Source organism: Natator depressus, chromosome 19, assembly GCF_965152275.1.
Source record: "Natator depressus isolate rNatDep1 chromosome 19, rNatDep2.hap1, whole genome shotgun sequence".
Taxonomy (NCBI): domain Eukaryota; kingdom Metazoa; phylum Chordata; order Testudines; family Cheloniidae; genus Natator; species Natator depressus.
Window position 1 is genome coordinate 12,564,805 of NC_134252.1, and position 21,956 is coordinate 12,586,760.

The 21,956-nt window shown below is 45.2% G+C and overlaps 1 protein-coding gene and 1 long non-coding RNA gene across 2 annotated transcripts in view; one reads left to right on the top strand and one right to left on the bottom strand.

Annotated features, from left to right (window-relative positions):
- Window positions 1-1,564: 1,564 nt before the first annotated feature.
- On the top strand, window positions 1,565-20,818 carry LOC141974551 (uncharacterized). Its single transcript, XR_012635768.1, has 3 exons — window positions 1,565-1,707; window positions 8,898-9,054; window positions 20,779-20,818. It is a non-coding gene; the product is annotated as an uncharacterized LOC141974551 (long non-coding RNA).
- The window catches only part of LOC141974550 (lethal(3)malignant brain tumor-like protein 4), a 63,510-nt gene continuing 48,875 nt past the window's right edge, over window positions 7,322-21,956 (bottom strand). Inside the window, exons 19-20 of the mRNA XM_074934336.1 lie at window positions 16,763-16,825; window positions 7,322-12,177 (exon numbers count right to left, since the gene is read on the bottom strand). Of these exons, the coding sequence (XP_074790437.1) occupies window positions 12,049-12,177; window positions 16,763-16,825 (192 nt within the window). The 3' untranslated portion in view covers window positions 7,322-12,048. The remainder of the gene's footprint in view (window positions 12,178-16,762; window positions 16,826-21,956) is intronic.

Consider the following 21,956-nt stretch of genomic DNA (forward strand, 5'->3'; position numbering starts at 1 on the left):
CCGTGGGCTGCCCCCTGTAACCCCAGTACCCTTTTTGGCCTTCCACAAGGCCTGCAGCCTGGGAGGTTTCCAGGCCGGAGCTCCCCAGCTCCTCTGGCCTTCCCCCAGCCCTGCTCCACCTTAGCTATGCTCCCCAGCAGCCAGGCCCTTCTCCCTCTAAAGGCAGAGAGAGAGTGTCTGCTCCTGGCCCACTGCCCTCTTATAAGGGCCAGCTAAGCCCTGACTGGGGCGTGGCCACAGCTGAGCCTGCTTCCCCCAATCAGCCTGGGAACTGCTTGCTCCCAGCCACAGCCCTCTCCTGGGCTGTTTTAAGCCCTTTAAGGCCGGGGCAGGTGACCACTCTGCTACACCAACTAAAACCAATGTTAGCTAGGCACAGCCCTTCACTCTTGGACCGGTCTTCAGCAACTGTAGCCACATCAGGCCTTTAGGGTAGAATTCTGACAGACTCCATCTCTCTGCTGCTTCAGCTCTCAAAGGCTCAGTAAAACCATTCCCAAGTAGTGAGCACAGGCTGCTGGTGCCTTAGTACAATACTTTGCACAGTCTCTGGTGACTTTCATAGAGGATCTCAAAGCACTTTACAAACTAGTTTCCTAATGCCCTTGTGAGGTAAGTAGGTATCCTCCCTCGTACTGATGAGGAAAGTGACACACAGAGAGGTGAAGTGACTTGCTCAGGCTTACAAAGGGAGTTAATGGCAAGGCTCGGAGCAGAACCAAGGAAGTGTTTCCCTGTTCTAACCACTAGACAACACTGCCCTCCTAGCAGTTGCAATACATAAGTACCAAATATGTAGATTTCTTTTTATCACTTTATTTAAGAAGCTTTAATAGGTTTACAAATCACTGTTTGAAACACCCAGCTGAGTACATAAACAGGAACCATGCAGAAACAAAACAGAGAAAGGAAAAGAGAAGATTGTCTGTTTCCACCAAGCGTGGCCTGAAACTGTCCAAGAACATCCAGATGTCTAACACCTAAGGCTTTGTCTACACTGGACTTTCGTCGGTAAAACTTTTGTTGTTCAGGGGTGTGGAAAAACACCCCCCCCACCCCCCAATGACAAAAGTTTTACAGACGAAAAGCACCGGTGTGAACAGTGCTTTGTCGGCAGGAGAGCTACAAAGCAATCGCTGCTCGTTGGGGGTGGAATTTCTTCTGTCGGCGGAAGAGCACTCTCCTAAGTGAAGGTAGAAAAAGGAGGATTCAACCAGCAAACCGGGCAAGGATCCATCCTGAACCAATTCAAAGGCTGGAGCAGAGGAGACACGCAGTAACAGCTATGCACTACTGCTACCAAGATGTGAGGCTCAGCCAGCATCATGCATCTGGGACACTAGCATATTACCCACCAATTCAGCAGGGTCCATCAAAGTCAGGTTAGGCTCCACAAAAATGTTATACTCCAAGAGTGCATGTTTTCAGTTCAGAGTAGCACCAAGCCAACTCTTTCTGTACATATCTCCCAGATGGAATTCTGAGTAAATGAGTCATCAACTCGTGTCCCCACTCCCTGTTTCAGCGAATAGAGTGTATTTCATTCTGTCTCTGGATAGGATTCATGTAAGGGAAACTGAAGATTAACGTTCTGAAGATTCAGAGCAGGCTGCACTGCGGGGACAGGAGGATGGTGAAGAAATTTGGCAGCATGTGACCTCCAGAAGAAGAAAGGGGAGCGTCCATGTACCAGCAATGCAGATACAGGTAAGCAACCGTTTTCATGTTCTCTCCACAGGTTCTAATGCGGAGAGTGGACTAGATAATACATCTGAGGGAAGGGAACAGAAGGAGACTCTGCCGATTGGAAGGCATGAGATGCACTGTCCTAGGGTTGGGGGTTCCACGACCATCGCTCCCAAGAGAAGGATGCGGGTGGTGGTGGTCGGGGACTCTCTCCTCAGGGGGACTGAGTCATCTATCTGCCGCCCCGACTGGGAAAACCGAGAAGTCTGCTGTTTGCCAGGAGCTAGGATTCACGATGTGATGGAGAGACTGCCAAGACTCATCAAGCCCTCGGATCGCTACCCCTTCCTGCTTCTCCACGTGGGCACCAATGATACTGCCAAGAATGAGCTTGAGCAGATCACTGCAGACTACGTGGCTCTGGGAAGAAGGATAAAGGAGTTTGAGGTGCAAGTGGTGTTCTTGTCCATCCTCCCTGTGAAAGGAAAAGGCCTGGGTAGAGACCATCGAATCATGGAAGTCAACGAATGGCTACGCAGGAGGTGTCGGATAGAAGGCTTTGGATTCTTTGACCATGGGATGGTGTTCCAAGAAGGAGGAGTGCTAGGCAGAGACGGGCTCCACCTAACGAAGAGAGGGAAGAGCATCTTTGCAAGCAGGCTGGCTAATCTAGTGAAGAGGACTTTAAACTAGATTCACGGGGGGAAGGAGACCAAAGCCCTGAGGTAAGTGGGGAAGTGGGATACCGGAAGGAAGCACAAGCAGGAGCGCGTGAGAGGGGAGGGCTCCTGCCTCATACTGAGAAAGAGGGACCATCAAGTGCCTATACACAAATGCAAGAAGCCTGGGAAACAAGCAGGGAGAACTGGAAGTCCTGGTACAGTCAAGGAATTATGATGTGATTGGAATAACAGAGACGTGGGGGGATAACTCACATGACTGGAGTACTGTCATGGATGGATATAAACTGTTCAGGAAGGACAGGCAGGGCAGAAAAGGTGGGGGAGTTGCACTGTATGTAAGAGAGCAGTATGACTGCTCAGAGCTCTGGTATGAAACTGCAGAAAAACCTGAGAGTCTCTAGATTAAGTTTAGAAGTGTGAGCAACAAGGGTGATGTCGTGGTGGGAGTCTGCTATAGACCACCAGACCAGGGGGATGAGGTGGACGAGGCTTTCTTCTGGCAACTCACGGAAGGTTCTAGATCGCAGGCCCTGGTTCTCATGGGAGACTTCAATCACCCTGTTATCTGCTGGGAGAGCAATACAGCGATGCACAGACAATCCAGGACGTTTTTGGAACGTGTAGGGGACAATTTCCTGGTGCAAGTGCTGGAGGAACCAACTAGGGGCAGAGCTCTTCTTGACCTACTGCTCACAAACCAGGAAGAATTAATAGGGGAAGCAAAAGTGAATGGGAACCTGAGAGGCAGTGACCATGAGATGGTCCAGTTCAGGATCCTGACACAGGGAAGAAAGGAGAGCAGCAGAATATGGACCCTGGACTTCAGAAAAGAGGACTTTGGCTCCCTCAGGGAACTGACAGGCAGGATCCCCTGGGAGAATAACATGAGGCGAAAAGGAGTCCAGGAGAGCTGGCTGTATTTTAAAGAATCCTTATTGAGGTTACAGGGACAAACCATCCCAATGTGTAGAAAGAATAGTAAATATGGCAGGCGACCAGCTTGGCTTAACAGTGAAATCCTTGCTGATCTTAAACACAAAAAAGAAACTTACAAGAAGTGGAAGCTTGGACAAATGACCAGGGAAGAGTATAAAAATATTGCTCGGGCATGCAGGAGTGAAATCAGGAAGGCCAAATCACACCTGGAGTTGCAGCTAGGAAGAGATGTTAAGAGTAACAAGAAGGGTTTCTTCAGGTATGTTAGCAACAAGAAGAAAGTCAAGGAAAGTGTGGGCCCCTTACTGAATGAGGGAGAGAGGATGTGGAAAAAGCTAATGTACTCAATACTTTTTTTGCCTCTGCCTTCACGAACAAGGTCAGCTCCCAGACTACTGCACTGGGCAGCACAGCATGGGGAGGCGGTGACCAGCCCTCTTTGAAGAAAGAAGTGGTTCGGGACTATTTAGAAAAGCTGGACGAGCACAAATCCATGGGGCCGGATGCATTGCAGCCGAGAGTGCTAAAGGAGTTGGCGAATGTGATTGCAGAGCCATTGGCCATTATCTTTGAAAACTCATGGCGATTGCGGGAGGTCCCGGACGACTGGAAAAAGGCTAATGTAGTGCCCATCTTTAAAAAAGGGAAGGAGGAGGATCCTGGGAACTACAGGCCAGTCAGCCTCACCTCAGTCCCTGGAAAAATCATGGAGCAGGTCCTCAAGGAATCAATTCTGAAGCACTTAGAGGAGAGGAAAGTGATCAGGAACAGTCAGCATGGATTCACCAAGGGCAAGTCATGCCTGACTAATCTAATTGCCTTCTATGACGAAATAACTGGCTCTGTGGATGAGGGGAAAGCAGTGGACGTGTTGTTCCTTGACTTTAGCAAAGCTTTTGCCATGGTCTCCCACAGTATTCTTGCCAGCAAGTTAAATAAGTTTGGGCTGGATGAATGGACTATAAGGTGGATAGAAAGCTGGCTAGATTGTCGGGCTCAACGGGTAGTGATCAATGGCTCCATGTCTAGTTGGCAGCCGGTATCAAGTGGAGTGCCCCAAGGGTCAGTCCTGGGGCCGGTTTAGTTCAACATCTTCATAAATGATCTGGAGGATGGTGTGGATTGCACCCTCAGCAAGTTTGCAGATGACACTAAACTGGGAGGAGTGGTAGATACGCTGGAGGGTAGGGATAGGATACAGAGGGCCCTAGACAAATTAGAGGATTGGGCCAAAAGAAATCTGATGAGGTTCAACAAGGACAAGTGCAGAGTCTTGCACTTAGGACGGAAGAATCCCATGCACCGCTACAGACTAGGGACCGAATGGCTCGGCAGCAGTTCTGCAGAAAAGGACCTAGGGGTGACAGTGGACGAGAAGCTGGATATGAGTCAACAGTGTGCCCTTGTTGCCAAGAAGGCCAATGGCATTTTGGGATGTATAAGTAGGGGAATTGCCAGCAGACTGAGGAACGTGATCGTTCCCCTCTATTTGACATTGGTGAGGCCTCATCTGGAGTACTGTGTCCAGTTTTGGGCCCCACACTACAAGAAGGATGTGGAAAAACTGGAAAGAGTCCAGCGGAGGGCAACAAAAATGATTAGGGGAGTGGAACACATGACTTATGAGGAGAGGCTGAGGGAACTGGGATTGTTTAGTCTGCGGAAAAGAAGAATGAGGGGGGATTTGATAGCTGCTTTCAACTACCTGAAAGGGGGTTCCAAAGAGGTTGGAGCTTGGCTGTTCTCTGTGGTAGTGGATGACAGAATGAGGAGTAATGGTCTTAAGTTGCAATGGGGGAGGTTTAGGTTGGATATTAGGAAAAACTTTTTCACTAGGAGGGTGATGAAACACTGGAATGCATTACCTAGGGAGGTGGTGGAATCTCCTTCCTTAGAAGTTTTTAAGGTCAGGCTTGACAAAGCCCTGGCTGGGATGATTTAGTTGGGGATTGGTCCTGCTTTGAGCAAGGGGTTGGACTAGATGACCTCCTGAGGTCCCTTCCAACCCTGATATTCTATGATTCTATGACGTTATCTCCAGACACCTGGAGATACAGGCTAGTGGGTAGTAATCTGCGTACTATTTTCTCTCAGAACCAGCCGTATCCCTCCTTTCATGCAATCTGCTATTTCACAGCAGGTCAGCTCAGGGCAGCCAAAGCTAAGCATAAATGCTGCACTGCTTGGCAGAAGTCTGGGGACAGGCAGGGTGTCTACATTTTTTTAGTCAGAGGCAGAAGGTCTGACTATCACGTAACTAGCTGTGATCTGTAAAGCAGTGAGGAAGTGTGGTGCTGGACATGAAGTCAAAAGAGCAATAATATTATCAACAAAAGGATAGCTAGATGACATTGCATAGGGCCATATCACCCACACTGCTGTTTTATCTTCAGCTTAAAACAAGGGGACCCCTCAAGCACTGGGGCTGTGATTCAAACACTGCCAGAGAGGCATACAGAATCCTTACTGTAAGAAAGAATCAGGCCTAGATTGATTAGCAATCAACCAATCCAACACAAGCTTGTTAAAATCCAACGCAAAGCTTGTTTCATTTAGCAGGCACAAAATAAGCTATGTGCACACATTTGTATAAGAAGAGATACTCAGAATTCGAATGGGACAAAATGATTCTATGATTTCATGTGCGCTTGAACAGAACAGTCTTCATTTGGGTGAATGGGTGTAAAGCTTGTCTACAGCACCGGAGGCAAAGGTTTCTCAAAGATTTGGATGAAGGTGTTTGATGGAATGAGATACATTAAGGCTATAGCACAACATATTGATATTGAGCTCACTGTGCTGACAAAAATACATGCAGTATGTAAAATTCCAAGCGCATAAAGATACAAGAGCACTGAGAAATAAAGCAAAAGCTCAATTTGACCGGGGGCAAAATGAGATGTTACTGAGCAGACACTGACTAACTTATCTAGATGCTGTAATAAAAAAAACAAGTCAAGGGTTAGTGCAGATCAAAATATCTGAAAAAAATCATTGAATGTGATGTTCCGACAGGAACAGTTCTGGAAGTTATGTCTAGACTTCAAAATGCCAGTGTTTTTAGTTTTGGGTGCACATCAAGGGTTTTGGCAGGTCCAGCTTCAGCTGAGATAGTCAAAAGTCTGCACCTTCAACTCCCCCCCTTTTGGTACGTATAAGTTTAAATGACTTCCCCTTGGGATTGTCTCAGCCCCTGAGCTACATCAAAGCATCATCTACAAGAATTGACTATGTGGATGGGTGGAACTAATTGTTAATCTGCTAATTTGGGATGAAAGTGAACACCGCCACGCTGCATAATGTTTGCAACATACCAAAAGAAGAGAACTTTAAAGTCAATATGAACGAATGCCAGGCTGGGCTGACGGAAATCAGTTATGTGAGACATAATAAGTGACAAGAGTCCAGCCAGACCCCAAGGAAGCAGAAACAACTGTACAAATAGAAAGACCCTCAAATGAAGAGGCCTTACACAGATTTATGTGGATGTTAACATGTCATCTCTAATTTGTTACGAATTAGGTACTTCAATCACAGCACTTCTTGAGGATAGTACAAAATGGCATTGGGATGAGTGGAAAGAAAAGAAACTTTAGGGGTTAAAGAAGTTGTCACAAGAACAGAAATCCCGAAATGTTCTGAGATTATGCGCCTAAAATCTCAGTTGATACAAGTTCCCATTTGTATGGGAGCTGTCCTGTTTGACGATCGCCTGGAGCACTAATACACAACAGAACTACACTCATTTTGGAAGCAAAAATACTGGAACTTGTCTTTGGCTGTAAGCAGTTTCATGGGTATGATTGTGGACACAAAAAATTCCTCAAGTCAGCAGATTCTGACCTTTGTCACCCTCACCCAGTTCATATGACTATAGGCATGAAATAAAGCCCACTTCCTTACCAACACCCATGTGTGTCAGATCCTTATTACAGTAAACTCAGGAAGAATCAGTCACACTGAAACAAATATTATATTAATTTTATTCACAATTCCAGAAGAAAGCATCAGTGGTAGTTCAATGTCAAACATGGGGCAGCTAGCATAAAAGGTTCAAATATTAAACAGCAAACAAGTTTCAAACGCTGAAATGAAAACCTCACTGTGAATTTCCCCATTTTGCTCATATTTCCAGTTCAAGTCATAGAAGTTTGAAAATACACTAGCTCATCACATGATGGAGAGAATGTCAAAAAAATTAAAGCTTTCTGTGGTACCATTCCCTTAACAGGGCATAAAAGTAGCAGACAGGAAATCTTCTGCAGCTGAACTGGTTTATCCCCGGGCTGAATTCTTTCTCTTTGGCTGTATGATTTTCCTATCAGTGGTGCTGACTGCTTCTGTCCAACTCTAATGCGATTAATTACACAGAGCAGAAATTTGCTACCATCAGTTTACAAGGACGTTCATTTGTGATGAGACAGAAATTTGAAAACAAGACTCCCTGCTGAGAGGGATTAAAAAGAAAAGATCTGAACATTTTGGATTTCTAAAAAGGGGATGGGAATGCAACATACTGTACAAATATAACAAAAATCATTTAGAACTTCTGCTTTCCAATTGCCTTGCTGATCCATGTGTAATAATTGTCATGCTTTGTATTGCTGTGTTGATGAAGTCATAGATTTATCTTTGATTGTTTTTTTAAATGGCTGTTGTCTTAAAACTGAAATTCAGTCCGGCTGACAGCTGTTTTTTTGCTTATGTTTAGTGGTCCGATCATGAAAACCCCCAAATCAAGTGACAAGAGCCAAAAAAATTTTCTTTCTACTTTAAAGGAAATTAAAGAGCAGGTTTCAAACTAACAAACAAATATAATTCAAACATGTGCTTTCAGACCTCTTGCTTAAAGACAAATCGACTAGTATTTACAAAAGTGGCAGCCTTTATTTCTAAGATATGTCTGCATTGCAGCTGGAAGTGTGCTTCCCAGCTTGGGTAGACAGACATGCACTAACTCCACTTGAGCTAGGTGCTAAAAACAGCAGTGTAGCTGGGGTCTAACCACCCAAGTTTGTACCCTGGGGTCTGGGTGGGTTTGTATTTAGGGGGCCTACCCCAAGCTGCTGCTTGTACTCCCCCAGCTACGCTGCTCTTTGAAGCATGATAGGTTGAGCAGAGCTAGTGCACGTCCATCTACCTGAGCTGGGAAGCACGCTGAAGTAAAACTTCAGGTGTTTTACTTTTTTAGCTTTCCAATTAAAATGATTGGAAATGGGATCTTGAATAGTTATTGTAAAGTTGTTTGTTTTTATTAAAAATAGATATATATGTGGAAGGAATAGAGCTAATAATAGATGCACGTTCTTGCTTATTCTGTGAAGAAAGTGACCAGATTAGAAAAATAAGCACAAGAAGCATATTCCCCCTCCTTCTATCCCTAAACGGTTCCCTTCCTTCTTCCTGGCTGGAAGCTACCGCTATTGTTCTTCTTGAATAAACTCCAGGCAAGTACAAATTCTCTTCTTTGATGCAGCTGGCTAGAAAGCCCCTAAATTAAAGATCTCACTTCTCTCTGAATAATCCCAGTGATTGCAACCCTCATGGCTTGTTTCACTGATGTTCATTTTCTTTTTTTCTCTTTTTTGCCAGGAGCCAATCTGCTGTTCCCACTGAGGGTCCCAATTTAGGGAAGGAAGGAAAACAGGAAATTCAGTAGGACCTGCTTATTGGGAACAGAGACATAGTGAAAAACTGCACTCACACAGCACAATTCATCAGACAATGTCAAAGCACTTTACATAGATGGGTAAGTTGTATCCTGGTTTTACAGATCCTGGGGAGGCACAGTGATGAAGTGACTCACTGAAGATCACACAAGCAAGTCAGTGGAATAACCAGGACCTGAACCCAGGAGCCATGCCTCCCACTCCCCTGCTCTAACCACTAAGTAATGGTGCCTCAATTAGAATGTGAAGTGTGTCAGTGCATGAGATGTGCTACTTGTGATTCCAATTATAGGGACCCTTTGCTTAGGGTGAAGTTTACCATAAAACGAAAAGCTTCACCATAAAAAGGAGCCCACTGTATTCTAAGTCACCCCACAGCATTTCTTTATATAGTACCAGTACGCTCAGACTATGATAATGAAATTGCACTCTTTGGTGATTATCCCCTGTTATCACACTGGAAATGTACTTATTTTATAAAGTGCATATCTGACCCAGCACCACAAAGCTGCCTTAAATTACTAAACTCTACTGCAGTGGTGTATGCAGTGCACCATCTGTTATTTAATATTTCAGATTAATCATAGAGACTCCCTCCCACCACTCACTTACAGTAGCTCTTCGGTGTGGAAGGCTTAAACTCCTTAACTCCTTGTACAAAAATAGAAAGCTGGGAGACATATTGCTCCACAAATTAATCCTACACTAAACAGATTCAGCAGCCTGGATTCTGCTCTATTTACAATTTTAAAGGACTTTTTACTTGACGAAGGTTACAGAGACCTTGCTATCAGAAGCTGAAAAGTAAAGTTGGAACATGGATGTAGTGGCTGGAAGACCAACAGTTGCCCTTATGTTTGTGTCACACAGTTGCGTTCAAAGCGTTTAAATAGAGGTTGGTAGTTAATAACTGCTGCGGTAGGTGTGGGACTACGACAAAGGGAGCTACACTGGTGATGTAGACTCCAAGTACAATAGCTGGGGGGTTTTGGCGGTGTCTGAGGGCGGTTCATATCTTCTCACCATGCAAACCCCTGGGAAACTCAGCCAGCATTGGTCTTGACTGAGGGCAAGCATGAGCCAAGTCACGTAACATTAGCACTGCTACAGCATTCAGAAGTGCTAACTCTCTTACATACACCAAGGCTTGAGTGGTGGGATTCTATGAGGACAGATACTGTCCAAGCTCCTGAGGATCCCTCTGAACACCCCCTTCTCCCACATGCACACAAAATCCCCAAGCGGATTTCTGATATGTAACTACCCAGTGAACAGGTTGGCCAGGGATGAAGCCATGATGGTCCAAGGCATGGGAGGTCGCAGAACAGAACTCTTGGGGATGGAAAAAGTGATCACTTCCCCCAGGTTTTGCTATATTGAAAGGAGTTTTCAGTGTATTAACAATTGTGTGTAATTGTCACATATTAGGCATCACACAAGGGGCCTTCTGCCTCTAAAAATGACACTGTGTCTTTTGGAAGAGCAGGAAATATTGCCAGTACTTTATTGGTACCAAAGTGTATGGATTGTTATGTATTGCACAGGGACATAACAACACACTTTGTCCCCCCCCCCGATACAATTACTACCTGTCTCGTTCTGGACAAGCTAGTTCCCTTACTTGAACCTCTGCCTTCCCGAAATAGGCTCAGAAAGCCTGGGACTGTCTGGTGCCATTGGCAAGTTGGGGGTAGGGAATTTTAAGCAGAGGTGGCTGCCTCGCTCTGTTCCTATTCTCTCTTGGCAGAAGCCTCATCTCAGTCCTGCATGCAAAAGGCACTTTTCCCTTTCCATTCAAATCCTCAGCCTCATCCAAGGAGCCTTCTCTGCCAATTCTGCCTGCAGCGATGCTGGAATGCTCCAAGGAACTCTGATATGACAGTGCCATGACAAGCTTTAGTCATTCAACACAGTGCCTGCTGTTAAAAACTAAAGCAAATGTTTTTAGGAGGTCCTGTTCACAATGGGAGGAGAAACATGCTAGCTACAACTGGGTTTAAACAGGACTGTTTAAACATGGTGCTGCTCTTAAGGTGGTGAGGGTCTTAGTGAGACCACCAAATTCATGAATGCCCTTTACCTCAGTAAGATCTCCATGGTATAGAGATGACAATAGTCCAAACTAGCCCTTGTGGGCATGCACGAGCTAGGATCATTTTTCTAAATACCTTTAGTGTGGTCCACTCCTTCAGTAGATATCTCTGCCCAACCACTGCCTGTCTTAAAACAAAACTTCCAATCACTGGCCTATCTTAGAGCTGTCTCCAGTTGCTTTTACCAAACCTGGTGGAATGAAATCTTTTAAACTCTGCATTCAGAAAAACTGGAGCATGTCATACGAACCTTGTGGTCTGAATTGGAATTGCTACTTTCTTGCCAAAAATAACGTAAACCATCCCTGTGACGGAGCCGTTTTGACCCCCAATGTTGCGGTTCTGTTGGTCTGCAGGCATCTCATTAGCTGAGAGTATTTGACAGCCAAGAGCAAGATGATGAACTGTGGGATTTTAAAACCAGTCTGGAAAAGGTCAGCAGTTGATTCCTAGTGGTGAGGAATTCAAGTGCATTGCTTTGAAGTGCAACCCGTCCCCCTTTGTTCTCCTACTGCCCCCCTCAAGTTTTAAACATACAGAATATATTGTACATGCTGGTGATAATTCAGACTCTTTCAGGCACTATCATTAGACAGAACAGTCATTTTGCTCATAGGGTTTTGCTTGAGATAGCAGCTCCTCTAATAATATCACCCTGGATTCCCCTTATAACGGGAGGTTTCTTCTAGATCTTAAAAAGAGATCAATATACCGAAACCAATTTCAATTAGAAAATATAATCATCTCCTCTTCCTGGAAGTGACACCACCCCTATCCCAGGCTGGGGCAGGATTTTTACATCTTCAATATCCTTTCAACGGGTTTCATATTAAGTCAGTCTGAAACGTGATCAGGCCCCTGCTTACAAGTGTTCCAGTCAGTCTATTCAGCACTGTGTAAAGCAGGCACTAGGCGCTCGGTTGCTGATGCGGTCCCCCTGTTCCTCTTTGTTCCCTCTCGGCCTGCATCAGAGGGATCTTCTCAGTCTTCTTCTGCAGATTTGAACATGAGGATGGCATTGTAGATTTTCAGTGCAGGACCCAGCTTAATGCTCAATATTTTAACTATGTCCGCCTGGTTCAGGAGGAGGAAGGCTTCACCGTCTATCTGCTGTAGGACAGAGAAACAGTACGAAATTAAGATTACTGCCAGGATACTTCCATGATTCCCTCCTCAGCTCCCGGCTTTCAATTAAATAAACATAATGTATTAGGTGCTGATGAAAGAAAGCAGTGTGACAAGCCTTGAGCTCCTGTATTTATCCACAGATAGGCATGCACAAGCTAAGCTTCCCGCACATGCTGCCCTTTTCAACATGACTCAATCCTAATGTAGACGGACCATCTCTGGAAGTGAAAGCACCTATGCTGAGACTACTGATAAGGGTGCAGTTAGTGGCTGTTATGATGGCTGGTTATGTCCATTAGGAACTATATTGTGGCCTAAGGATTACTTCTATTTTAAAATTCAGATGCAATCAAGGATCCTAACAAACTATTCAGAAAGTAAAATCATACACCTCACTCTCCAAAAAATCATGAAAAATCATGGAAAGCAAATCTCCAGTAGGATGTTATTCAGAAACCACACCAATCATGGGCTGGAGTAATACAACACTCTGCTACTTTATACAGAGCTTCTTGAAGTCCCATTAAAACTATTCAGGGCAAAACTTAAAAGTGAAGGATCTTTGACCTGCAGATCTGCATGAATGCTTTGGTCACAGATGCTGAAATCTCATAGCTGAGAAACAGTTTCCTGTGATTTAAAAGTTTGATTATTTTCAGAACTACAATTCTGCTCATAAATATGGAGTCTCCACGTAAGCAGAAAACAAAACAGATTCATGAGAAATCAGTTTCAAAGGCGTAAAATGAGATTGCTTAGTTTAGGAAGGAGAAATGAGAGAGGTATATAAAACAATGCGTGGTACGGTGAAGATAAAGCATCTGCTCCTATTTACCCGCCTTCATAATACAAGTGCAAGGGAACATCCAATTAAATTGAAAGGAAGCACATTTAAAACTGATTAAGGTAACCCTCTTCTTATGTTTTTACAAAATAGATATTTAAGCTGCGGAACTCACTGCCGCCAGGTATCACTGAGTCCCAGACCTTAGCAATTTTTTTTTTAAAAGGGAGTAGACATTTACATGGATTAACAAGAACATCCACAGGTACCCTAGAGAGGATAAAGTTATAGGCAAGTGTGACAAGGTGTCCTGAGTCAGGAGCTAACAACATCCTGTCACTCTGATACCCACTGGTATTATATTATTTGGTATTAATTGGGACCTAATTGGACAAGTAGTTGACTGAGGGTGTCAATTAACTGAGTAGAGCTACAGCTGAAGGGCTAATTGAAAGGGCAGCAGCCCTAGCAGGTGGAACTATATACATTGACAGGAAGGAAGTGTGAGAGAGGAGGGAGTCTGAAGGAAGGCAGGACTGGCTGCAGGGAAGCTGGCTATGGAATGTAAATACATGTAAATAAAACAGTACAGGCTGTGGCCTGTTGAAAGAACATAATAAAGCACAGCGGTGAAGGAAACCTGGAGTGGTTGTGGTCTGTAATTAAGGCCTGAAAGGACTCTCTGGGGGACCACCCCGTGATAGCAAACTACTCCATCAATGTCCATTACAGGGATCCGCAGCATCTGGCACGGGCCAATGTCATAAATAGGGTCCTGGACTAGGCATGGCACGTTTCTGATCCAGGATGACAATTCTTACATTCCTAGGATTTTTTCTAACTGGAAATCTATTGGATTTTAACAATTGGCTGAGTAGCGTGGGTCTGTCTAATTACACTGGACAGTCAGGTGGGCAAGGCAAAGAAATGGGAGCCAAATCTTATTTCTGTTCCCCTATTCATAAAAACACTGCGCAATCTTGTGCAAGTCACTTAACCTCTCTGTGCCTCAGTATCTGCAACTGTAACATGGGAATGCCAGCAGTGCTCCCTAACTCATAGCGGGTCACACAACTTAATTCATGAATGTTTGTAAGGTGCTCAGGACTGCTGTGATGAGCACATTAGAAATGCCTAGAAATAAACAGAGAACTGCTTAAATAAAACCAAATGGATCTTAAAAAAAAAAAGCATGCTGCAAAGCAGTCGTATATTTCAGCATGATATTTTGAGGCTGATACAATTATTACGGCTTCACATTGATCCTGTTACTTTATAAGTCATTTTATTTTAAAGAGACCCAGTCCTGAATTAGTCCCAGACGCAAATGTAATATCAATGCCTATGGTATATTATGTGTCACTTTGTTCCAGCCTGCTTGGCCTCTTTCTAAAATTCTTTGCACAATTAGTTCTCTTTAGTGCTAAGGTAACTCAATAAGAAAATAAAGCATCAACTTCCTCTCCTCCCCAAAGCCTGCGCTGGATTCATTTACCTAAACAGAATGCAGTTACAGGCCTGATTACATCTAATGGACTATTCTAGTGGCGTTCAGAGGTTCTGCCACTCACACTTTAATTCTTGCCAGATGCTGGCTAAAGCTCAGCCCATTATTAAAAGGGTTTTAATTTTGACCTGACAATTTAGTTGTTATACAAGTCTGAAAATACATGAACCCCTTCATGCCAAGGGTAGGGACTGGTGCTGAGCAGGGCTCTGGACTGCTGGAGGCAAGAGGTGAAACAGGAAGTAGCTATGCTGGAAATGAAATTAACTCTAATTACAAGATATAAAAAGTTTGAATGGTGGATTTATTAGTAGATTTACCAGTAGAATCTCATTTATCCAAATCTCTATTTTCTGAATACTTTGTCAGAAATCGGGTTATTTCCCTGTGCTTGGTTACACTAAAAAGTCCCTATTTATGTGGATAAATTCCATGTTCCCCCCATATTTAGTTAAACAGTGTTCCACTGTAATATTACCTTCTGTACGGTACTTTTTGAAAGCCTCAAACTGTTTTACAGGATGAAAATATGTACCAATATACATAACTATGAGCATGACTTCCATTTGCCTGCCACTGAAATGCAGCCATCTCAGGGGTGCAATCATTTATGTATATCTGGATTTATCAGAAGTATGCCCATTACAATGAGCACTATGTACTAGTATTTATTCAGAACCCAAGAACATGCTAAGTGCCTTGCAGAACATAGAGAAGATAAAGTCTCTATCCTCAAGAACTTACAATTGAAATAGACAACACACTGATGGTGCAAAAAGGAGGCACGAATAAGCAAGCTGATCAAAGGAGTGTTAAGTACACCTTGAGTTGCACCTGGAAATGTAATCGGAAGCCAGTAGAGTCCAGAGAGCAAAGGTATGATTCATTAGAGAAAGTTTGCTAAGTAAGAAGACAGCCAGGTTCTGCAGTAGCTGAAGTTTTTGAGTGGTGTTAAAAGGCCAGGCAGAGTGCAGTTCAGAGTAATTCAACTTGGGATATGACAAAGGCAGGGAAAACTGTGGCAAGATTTGCATCCAAGAGGAAAGGCTACAACTTCCAAAACAGCTGCAGATTCAAAAAAAGTCTCACCCGTTGTTGCCGCCTAGGAATCCAGGAATAGACAGCAATCCCTAAGAGAATCCCCAGGTTGCCAACCTCACTAACAAAAGCAGACATACCTAAGGCTGCGTGTCTGTCATGGAGGTCACGGATGTCACAGATTCTGTGACTGTCCGTGACCTCTGTGACTTCTGCAGTGGCTGGTACAGCTGGCTCAGGGTCTGCCTGAGCCGGGCAGCCCCTGGGTTAGCAGCAGCAGCAGTAGTTTGGGTGTGGGAGGGGGCTCAGGGCTGTGGCAGGGGGTTGGGGCAGCACTTATCTTGGGGAGGAGGGGGGCTCCCAGAAGCAGCCGGCATGTCCCTGCAGCTCCTAGGCGGAGGAGCCAGGGGGCTCTGTGCGCTACCCCTGCCTGCAGGCACCATCCCTGCAGCTCCCATTGGCTGTGCTTCCTGGCCAATGGGAGCCGCGGAGATGGCACATGTGGTGGGGGCGGCACGCGGAGTCCCCCTGGCCTTCCCTCCCCTAGGAGCTGCAGGGACATGCTGGCTGCTTCCGAGGAGCTGCGCAGAGCCAGGTAGGGAGCCTGCCAGCCCTGCGAACCATCCCCCACCAGCACAGGTCCCGGGCCAGTGCCCCTCCCGCAGCACCAGCAGGTGTTCCAGGCCATGTCCCTCCTCCCTCCCCCTCAGTATCAGCAGGGGGGTTGCGGACCCCCCCCCCCCCGCCCCAGCATCCGCTGCGCCCCTGGACCACCCCGGCCCAAGTCGTAGTTAGGGGTATATAGTACGAGTCATGGACAGGTCACGGGCTGTGAATTTTTGTTTATTGCCCGTGACCTGTCCATAACTTTTACTAAAAATATCCGTGACTAAAATGTAGCCTTAGGCATATCCCGTTCCTTGAAGGAGCAGATGAGATCTTCATTGCAGTGCAGTGCAGTGCACTACACTACATGATAGTACAAGACAGGACCTGAAGAATAACCTATGCAAGTTTAAATTCACCCTCCAGTTTTAAAGTTTTACTCATGCTGGAATTTGGCTAGGATGCTGCAGCTCCCCAGAAATGCCACATTCTTTTTCATAAGCAGAAATCATAGCTTAGCTAGGCACTAGGCACCATGCACCATGACTCCAAATCAATAGAAAGGCAAGAGCACGTAGCTGGCATTAGAATCTCCAGTGCTACAGGACAACACTTAATCAAGCTTTACTTACCTCTTCCCTGAATACCGAAGCTTGTTCCTTACAGCCAGGTAAACGCTGGACAAAGCTAGCCACCTAAAATATATAGTGGAAATAATGCAGTTAACACGGAGAGATTAATGGGACACCCTCAACTTAAAAACCGTATTTCCATCTTAATATCTTAGTATGTTCTACCTATTACAGTTACAAATGACATCTGAAATGTCTATAGCTGAAAGTGATGATAGCAAAAGTCTCTTTTTCCATTTGTCTCCTCTGTGCATCTGATAGCACTGTGTGCATAGTCAATTCCACGGTCTCCCATGGAGAGTCCACCAGTTTCTCCCTTGCTGAAAAAGCCCTTACAAAACATTGACATTATTTTTAAGGATTTACAAATCAATCAATCAACCAACCAGGACGTATGATTAAGAGGGCGCTCTGTCAGAAAACAGAACTTTTGGAAATTAAGATAATTTAAATGAGTTGACAGTGTCCCTAAGAGGCAAGATTTAGACAACTAAATATGTATCACTTGCCCAAGGAAGGGAAACAACAGTTTACACACATGTGAAAAGAGGAAGCACTAGGGAGAGAAAGGAACTACCATTCAGTTATGGTGAAGCAAGGGAGTAGAACTACGACCAATGGGATAAAATGAGGAAAAGTTAATTTTGCGTTGAGTATCAGGAAAAACTTTCTAATGGTGAAATGTGTTCGACTGTTGAATAGTCTCCCCAGGGATGTGGTGAAAGCCCCATGAGTTAGGTTATTTAAAACTGGACTATACAGTGCACTATATGGGGGAAGAGAGAGAGAAGAAGAAATAGACTAGATGACTTTATGTGTGTTGTTTCAGTCTCTAACTTCCATGGTTCATGGAAGATTTGTATATCAAGGCATAATCTGTTCAAACATCTCTTACTAATTGGATGCTTCCTATAGGGAATAGCTCTATTTCATAAGGCATGTTCACTTGAGTTGGTATAGATGTGACATTTCTCCCACCAATGCAAATGGACAAGCAGTTAAAAGGGACACTGTCTAATACTATTTCCTCTCTCTTCTTTTTAACTCCAACCCCATCCTCTCCTAAAAAGCACGGATACAAAATGTCTTCTCCTACTGATTCTACTGTTTCTGAATTTAGCAAATATTAATTCTTCCTTCTCGCTCCCATGAGACTATACAGAAACGAAGCAAACAGGGCTCCTTCTGTTTACAGAAAACTCCCATTGATTTCATTGGAACTGTAGGTGCCCAGCACCATTTAGGATCAGGCCCAGTGTTTAACTACTATTGCCGGGCCAGCAGGGAGAGCTCTGTTTCAGAAGATCCACACAAAAAAATGGTAACTTTATACCACAAGGAAATTTGGGGTTTCTGAATGGTGAGATGTGAATCCAGCAGCCTAGGTTGTTTGCAGAGGTAATTTCTCCTTGGTTTCCCCTATGGAAAATTCCTACAGAATTTAAACAAAAATTAAGACCTTTCTATAGGTTTCTGAATTGTGCTACAGAATTTAATAGAAAAATCTATACTACATGTTCTAGTACACGCAACAGGGTGGTCTGCTTCCTTTAAAGGGCAGTGGGGCCCACAGCTAGCCAACCCTATTCCATGATATGGGCCCTTTAAGAAAACAGATGTTTAAGGGGCTAGCAGAAAAACTGGGAAAGGGAGCGAGGGTTAATCAAGTGGCTACCCCTGAACACAATAAAAGTCAGCTATAAGGTGACTTTCAGGGGGCAGAGAAGAACTGCAAGGGAGCAGCTCCCTGGAACGGGAATCAGATCCTGGATACTGGTGGGATAGGGAAGCCTGCCTGAATCACTGCACAGGCCAAGGGGGAGGGCTGTAGAGTCCTGAATGAAGGGGAAGGACTTGTGAATCCAGGCACCAGAGCAGGAGGAGAACTGTGGAACCGACTCTGCAGAGAGGCTGCAGTCGGATGGAATTGCGGGGTGATGGAGCTGGAACAAGTTGAATGGGAAGGCACCAGGAGAAAGACTGGGCCAAAGAGGAATGTACAGTATACTATAAAACAACAATTTAGACCCTAAGAGAGGGAATGTTACTTTATACTCTGGGCTGTGAAGGGTTATTTGGGAGAACCAGGAGGGAACTGAGGGCAGGGTGTCTGCAGAGCGACACCATGTTATGAGACGGCATGCTGTGAGTCCTGCTAGATTAGAATACAGTAATAGGAGGTTCAAAGGCTCTCATTGTCTAAGATCCTATGCCTGATTATGCATTCCCACTCCATCCACATATGGAGGGGGGTCCTCCTCACATAGCTCTCCACCTCCATGAGGAAGAAGGGCTCAGGTGCTTCATGCCAACAGCCTCCCCACTCCTCTGGCCCAGCAGAGGGTACTCTGCACTGTTGGGGGCTGCCTGGGAATAGAATCAGGGAAGGCCAAGGGAAGCAATGATGCATGGCCAAGAATGAGACTGGGGGGAGCTACAGTGCCAGGGACCCAGTGGGGGCTGTTAGCCACCAGAGTTGGTTCGGAGATACAGGACTTGTGCATGGATACTTCTGGCCTCCTGCAGATCTCCAGGGATCATCAGATTTGTGGGTGGGCTCTAGGGCTTTTCCTGTGGGATGGTAAACCCCAACCTGCCCTTCCCACAGGGAAAGCCACAAAGCCCCCCACATGCTGTGAGGTGATCTCTGCGAGGACATGAGAGATGCCCATGGGAAAAGTCCCCACCTGTGGCTCTGCATGCTGGGGAAAGAAACAGGAGATCTGATCCATAGGTTTTAGAGCAATTTCTAGAGAACATCCTGTGATGCTCTGTACCTTGGGGGAACACCCTGCACCCCCATGTTCACCCTTATAAAATGATTGTGTGGTATCCAATGCAAAGTTTGTCATGTCGGGTGTCTTTGGAAGGCTCATGATGCACTGAGCATTGTTGTTATAGTAATGTTATAGGTTGTAATTTTATGTATATAGTTATGAGGCTGAAAATGTGTCCTCATGGCATAAAACAAGCCCAGGCAAAACTCTCCAGGAAGAGAGGGGCAGTTCGTACCTCATCAGGGCATGTATGGGACAAACCCAGCCCAGCCTCAAAGGAACAAAGGACACTGGCCTAGGCAACAACAAAGGATCTGTTGGACTCGAGTGAGTCACCCCCCCCCTTCCCTTGGGGCTTGTCTACACTACCAAGTTTTGCTGACAAAACTTATGTCGACACCTATAAGTCAACAAAACAAAAATCGCCAAAGGGTGTTCACACTTGCTCCTTCTGTTGACAGATCATGTCCACATTGGGGACACCATCATTGACAGGGTGAGCAATGCACCACGGGTATGTATCCCACAGTGCGTGTTGTGGGAAGGCAGAGCTGATCGCTGTGCATCTTGGGATTCTCTCCGAGTTCTCCCACAGCCCCGCCAGCTGCCGAGAGCAGCATCGTGAGTAGCTCTGTGAGCTCTCGGTGCTGAGGAATGGCAAAGCAGCACAGCAGTCTGTCCCCCTCCCCCTGCAGCAGCAGTCTGCCTGCTGCTGTGTTCCTAGTGCAGGGCAGAACAGGAGCAGTCCAATGATTCGCTCTTTGTTTGTTCCCCAAACGGAGCAGCACACAGATACTTCCCAGGGCTTTGAAAGGGGAGGATGCATGCCTGCAGGGCAGCAGAGATCAAAACACTGAGCAGAGCAATCAGGGCAGGCATTGTGGGATACTGGCGGAAGCCAGTTCTGTCGACAAAACAATCCGCAGTGTCTACCCTGGCTCTTTGTCAACAATAAAGGGAGGGGAAAAGACAAAAGTCTCTTGTAGGGGTGGAAGTATTTTGTTGCGACAAAAGTCCCATTGTAGTGTGTACGTTCTTGCTGTTTTGTCGTGAAAAGCCAGTTTTTGGTGACCAAACTTGCCAGTGTAGACAAGCCCTTGGCCAGTTTGGGACTACAACAAGGTAATGTTCACCTGACTCTGAAGGGGGGGGGGGGCAAAGCCAAGAGGGAATAAAGAACATGATAAAAGGGAGAGATGTTTGCCATGCTCTTTCTCTCTCTTCCATTTCCATCTACAGACATCACCACCAACCGACTGAAGTGCTGATCAAAGGGGAGAGCCTGGTTGAAGAGCTACCAGTCAGCCTGTGATGAGAAGCATCTAAGTTTGTAAGGGCACTGAAAGTGTTAAGATCAGCTTAGAATGCATTTTGCTTTTATTTCATTTGACCAAATCTGACTTGTGCTTTGACTTATAATCACTTAAAATCGATATTTGTAGTTAATAAATTTGTTTATTCTAATTGAAGCAGTATGTTTGGTTTGAAGCATATCAGAGACTCCCCTTGGGATAACAAGCCGGGTGCATATCAGTTTCTTTGTTAAATTGACAAACTCATATAGGCTTGCAGCGTCCAGCAGGCATAACTGGACACTGCAAGATGGAGGTTCCTAGGGTTGTGTCTGGGACGGGAGATATTAGCTAGCATCATTCGGTTGCACAATCCAAGCAGCAGCTGGCCAAAAGTGCTCACTCACGTAGCTGGGAGCAGCTTACATGCCTGAGGTTGTGCGTGAACAGCCCAGGAGTGGGGGTTCTCACAGCAGAGCAGGGTAAGGCTGGCTCCCAGAGTTGAGAATTGGTGTGGCCTAGCAGATCAGTGGTCCAGATAACACCAGGGGAACATCACACATCCTCAATATCATGAAATTCTATAGGGCTTCTTCCATAAGGGTTGCAGTGAGGTCTTAGATTTGAGCTAGGATACTGAAGTCTCCATAATTCTGGCATCTTTAACTACCCCTTTCCTCTGATGGATACTCCTTCTAGCATAGATCTCTATTATTATACCTGGTAACAATTTTGAAGGTAGTGGGACGCTGGAGTCTAAGCCAGTATGGGGCCTCCCTGTAATAACATATCAAAGTAGGATTGACAAGGCCATGTGAAAATATGCAAATAGGAGCTAGTATTAACAAGAGCTTTATAATCCACACGCAGCTTGCACAAGGACAATCTCCCACAGCCTTCTGTATTAACATCTCACGCAGGATTAACTAATGAGCAATTCAAGCTCTGTCACATATTAATAGATCCCTGGGACTCGACCCTCCCAACCCTACCATCTAACTCCACTTTGAAAACATGACAGGAAGCTTTCAATAAATAACAAGCCCTCATTCAAATGACAGCTCTTTTTGACTGGTCAGTATTATTGACGGCCTTTACTTGGGTGTCTCAGATTACTGCTGGTCA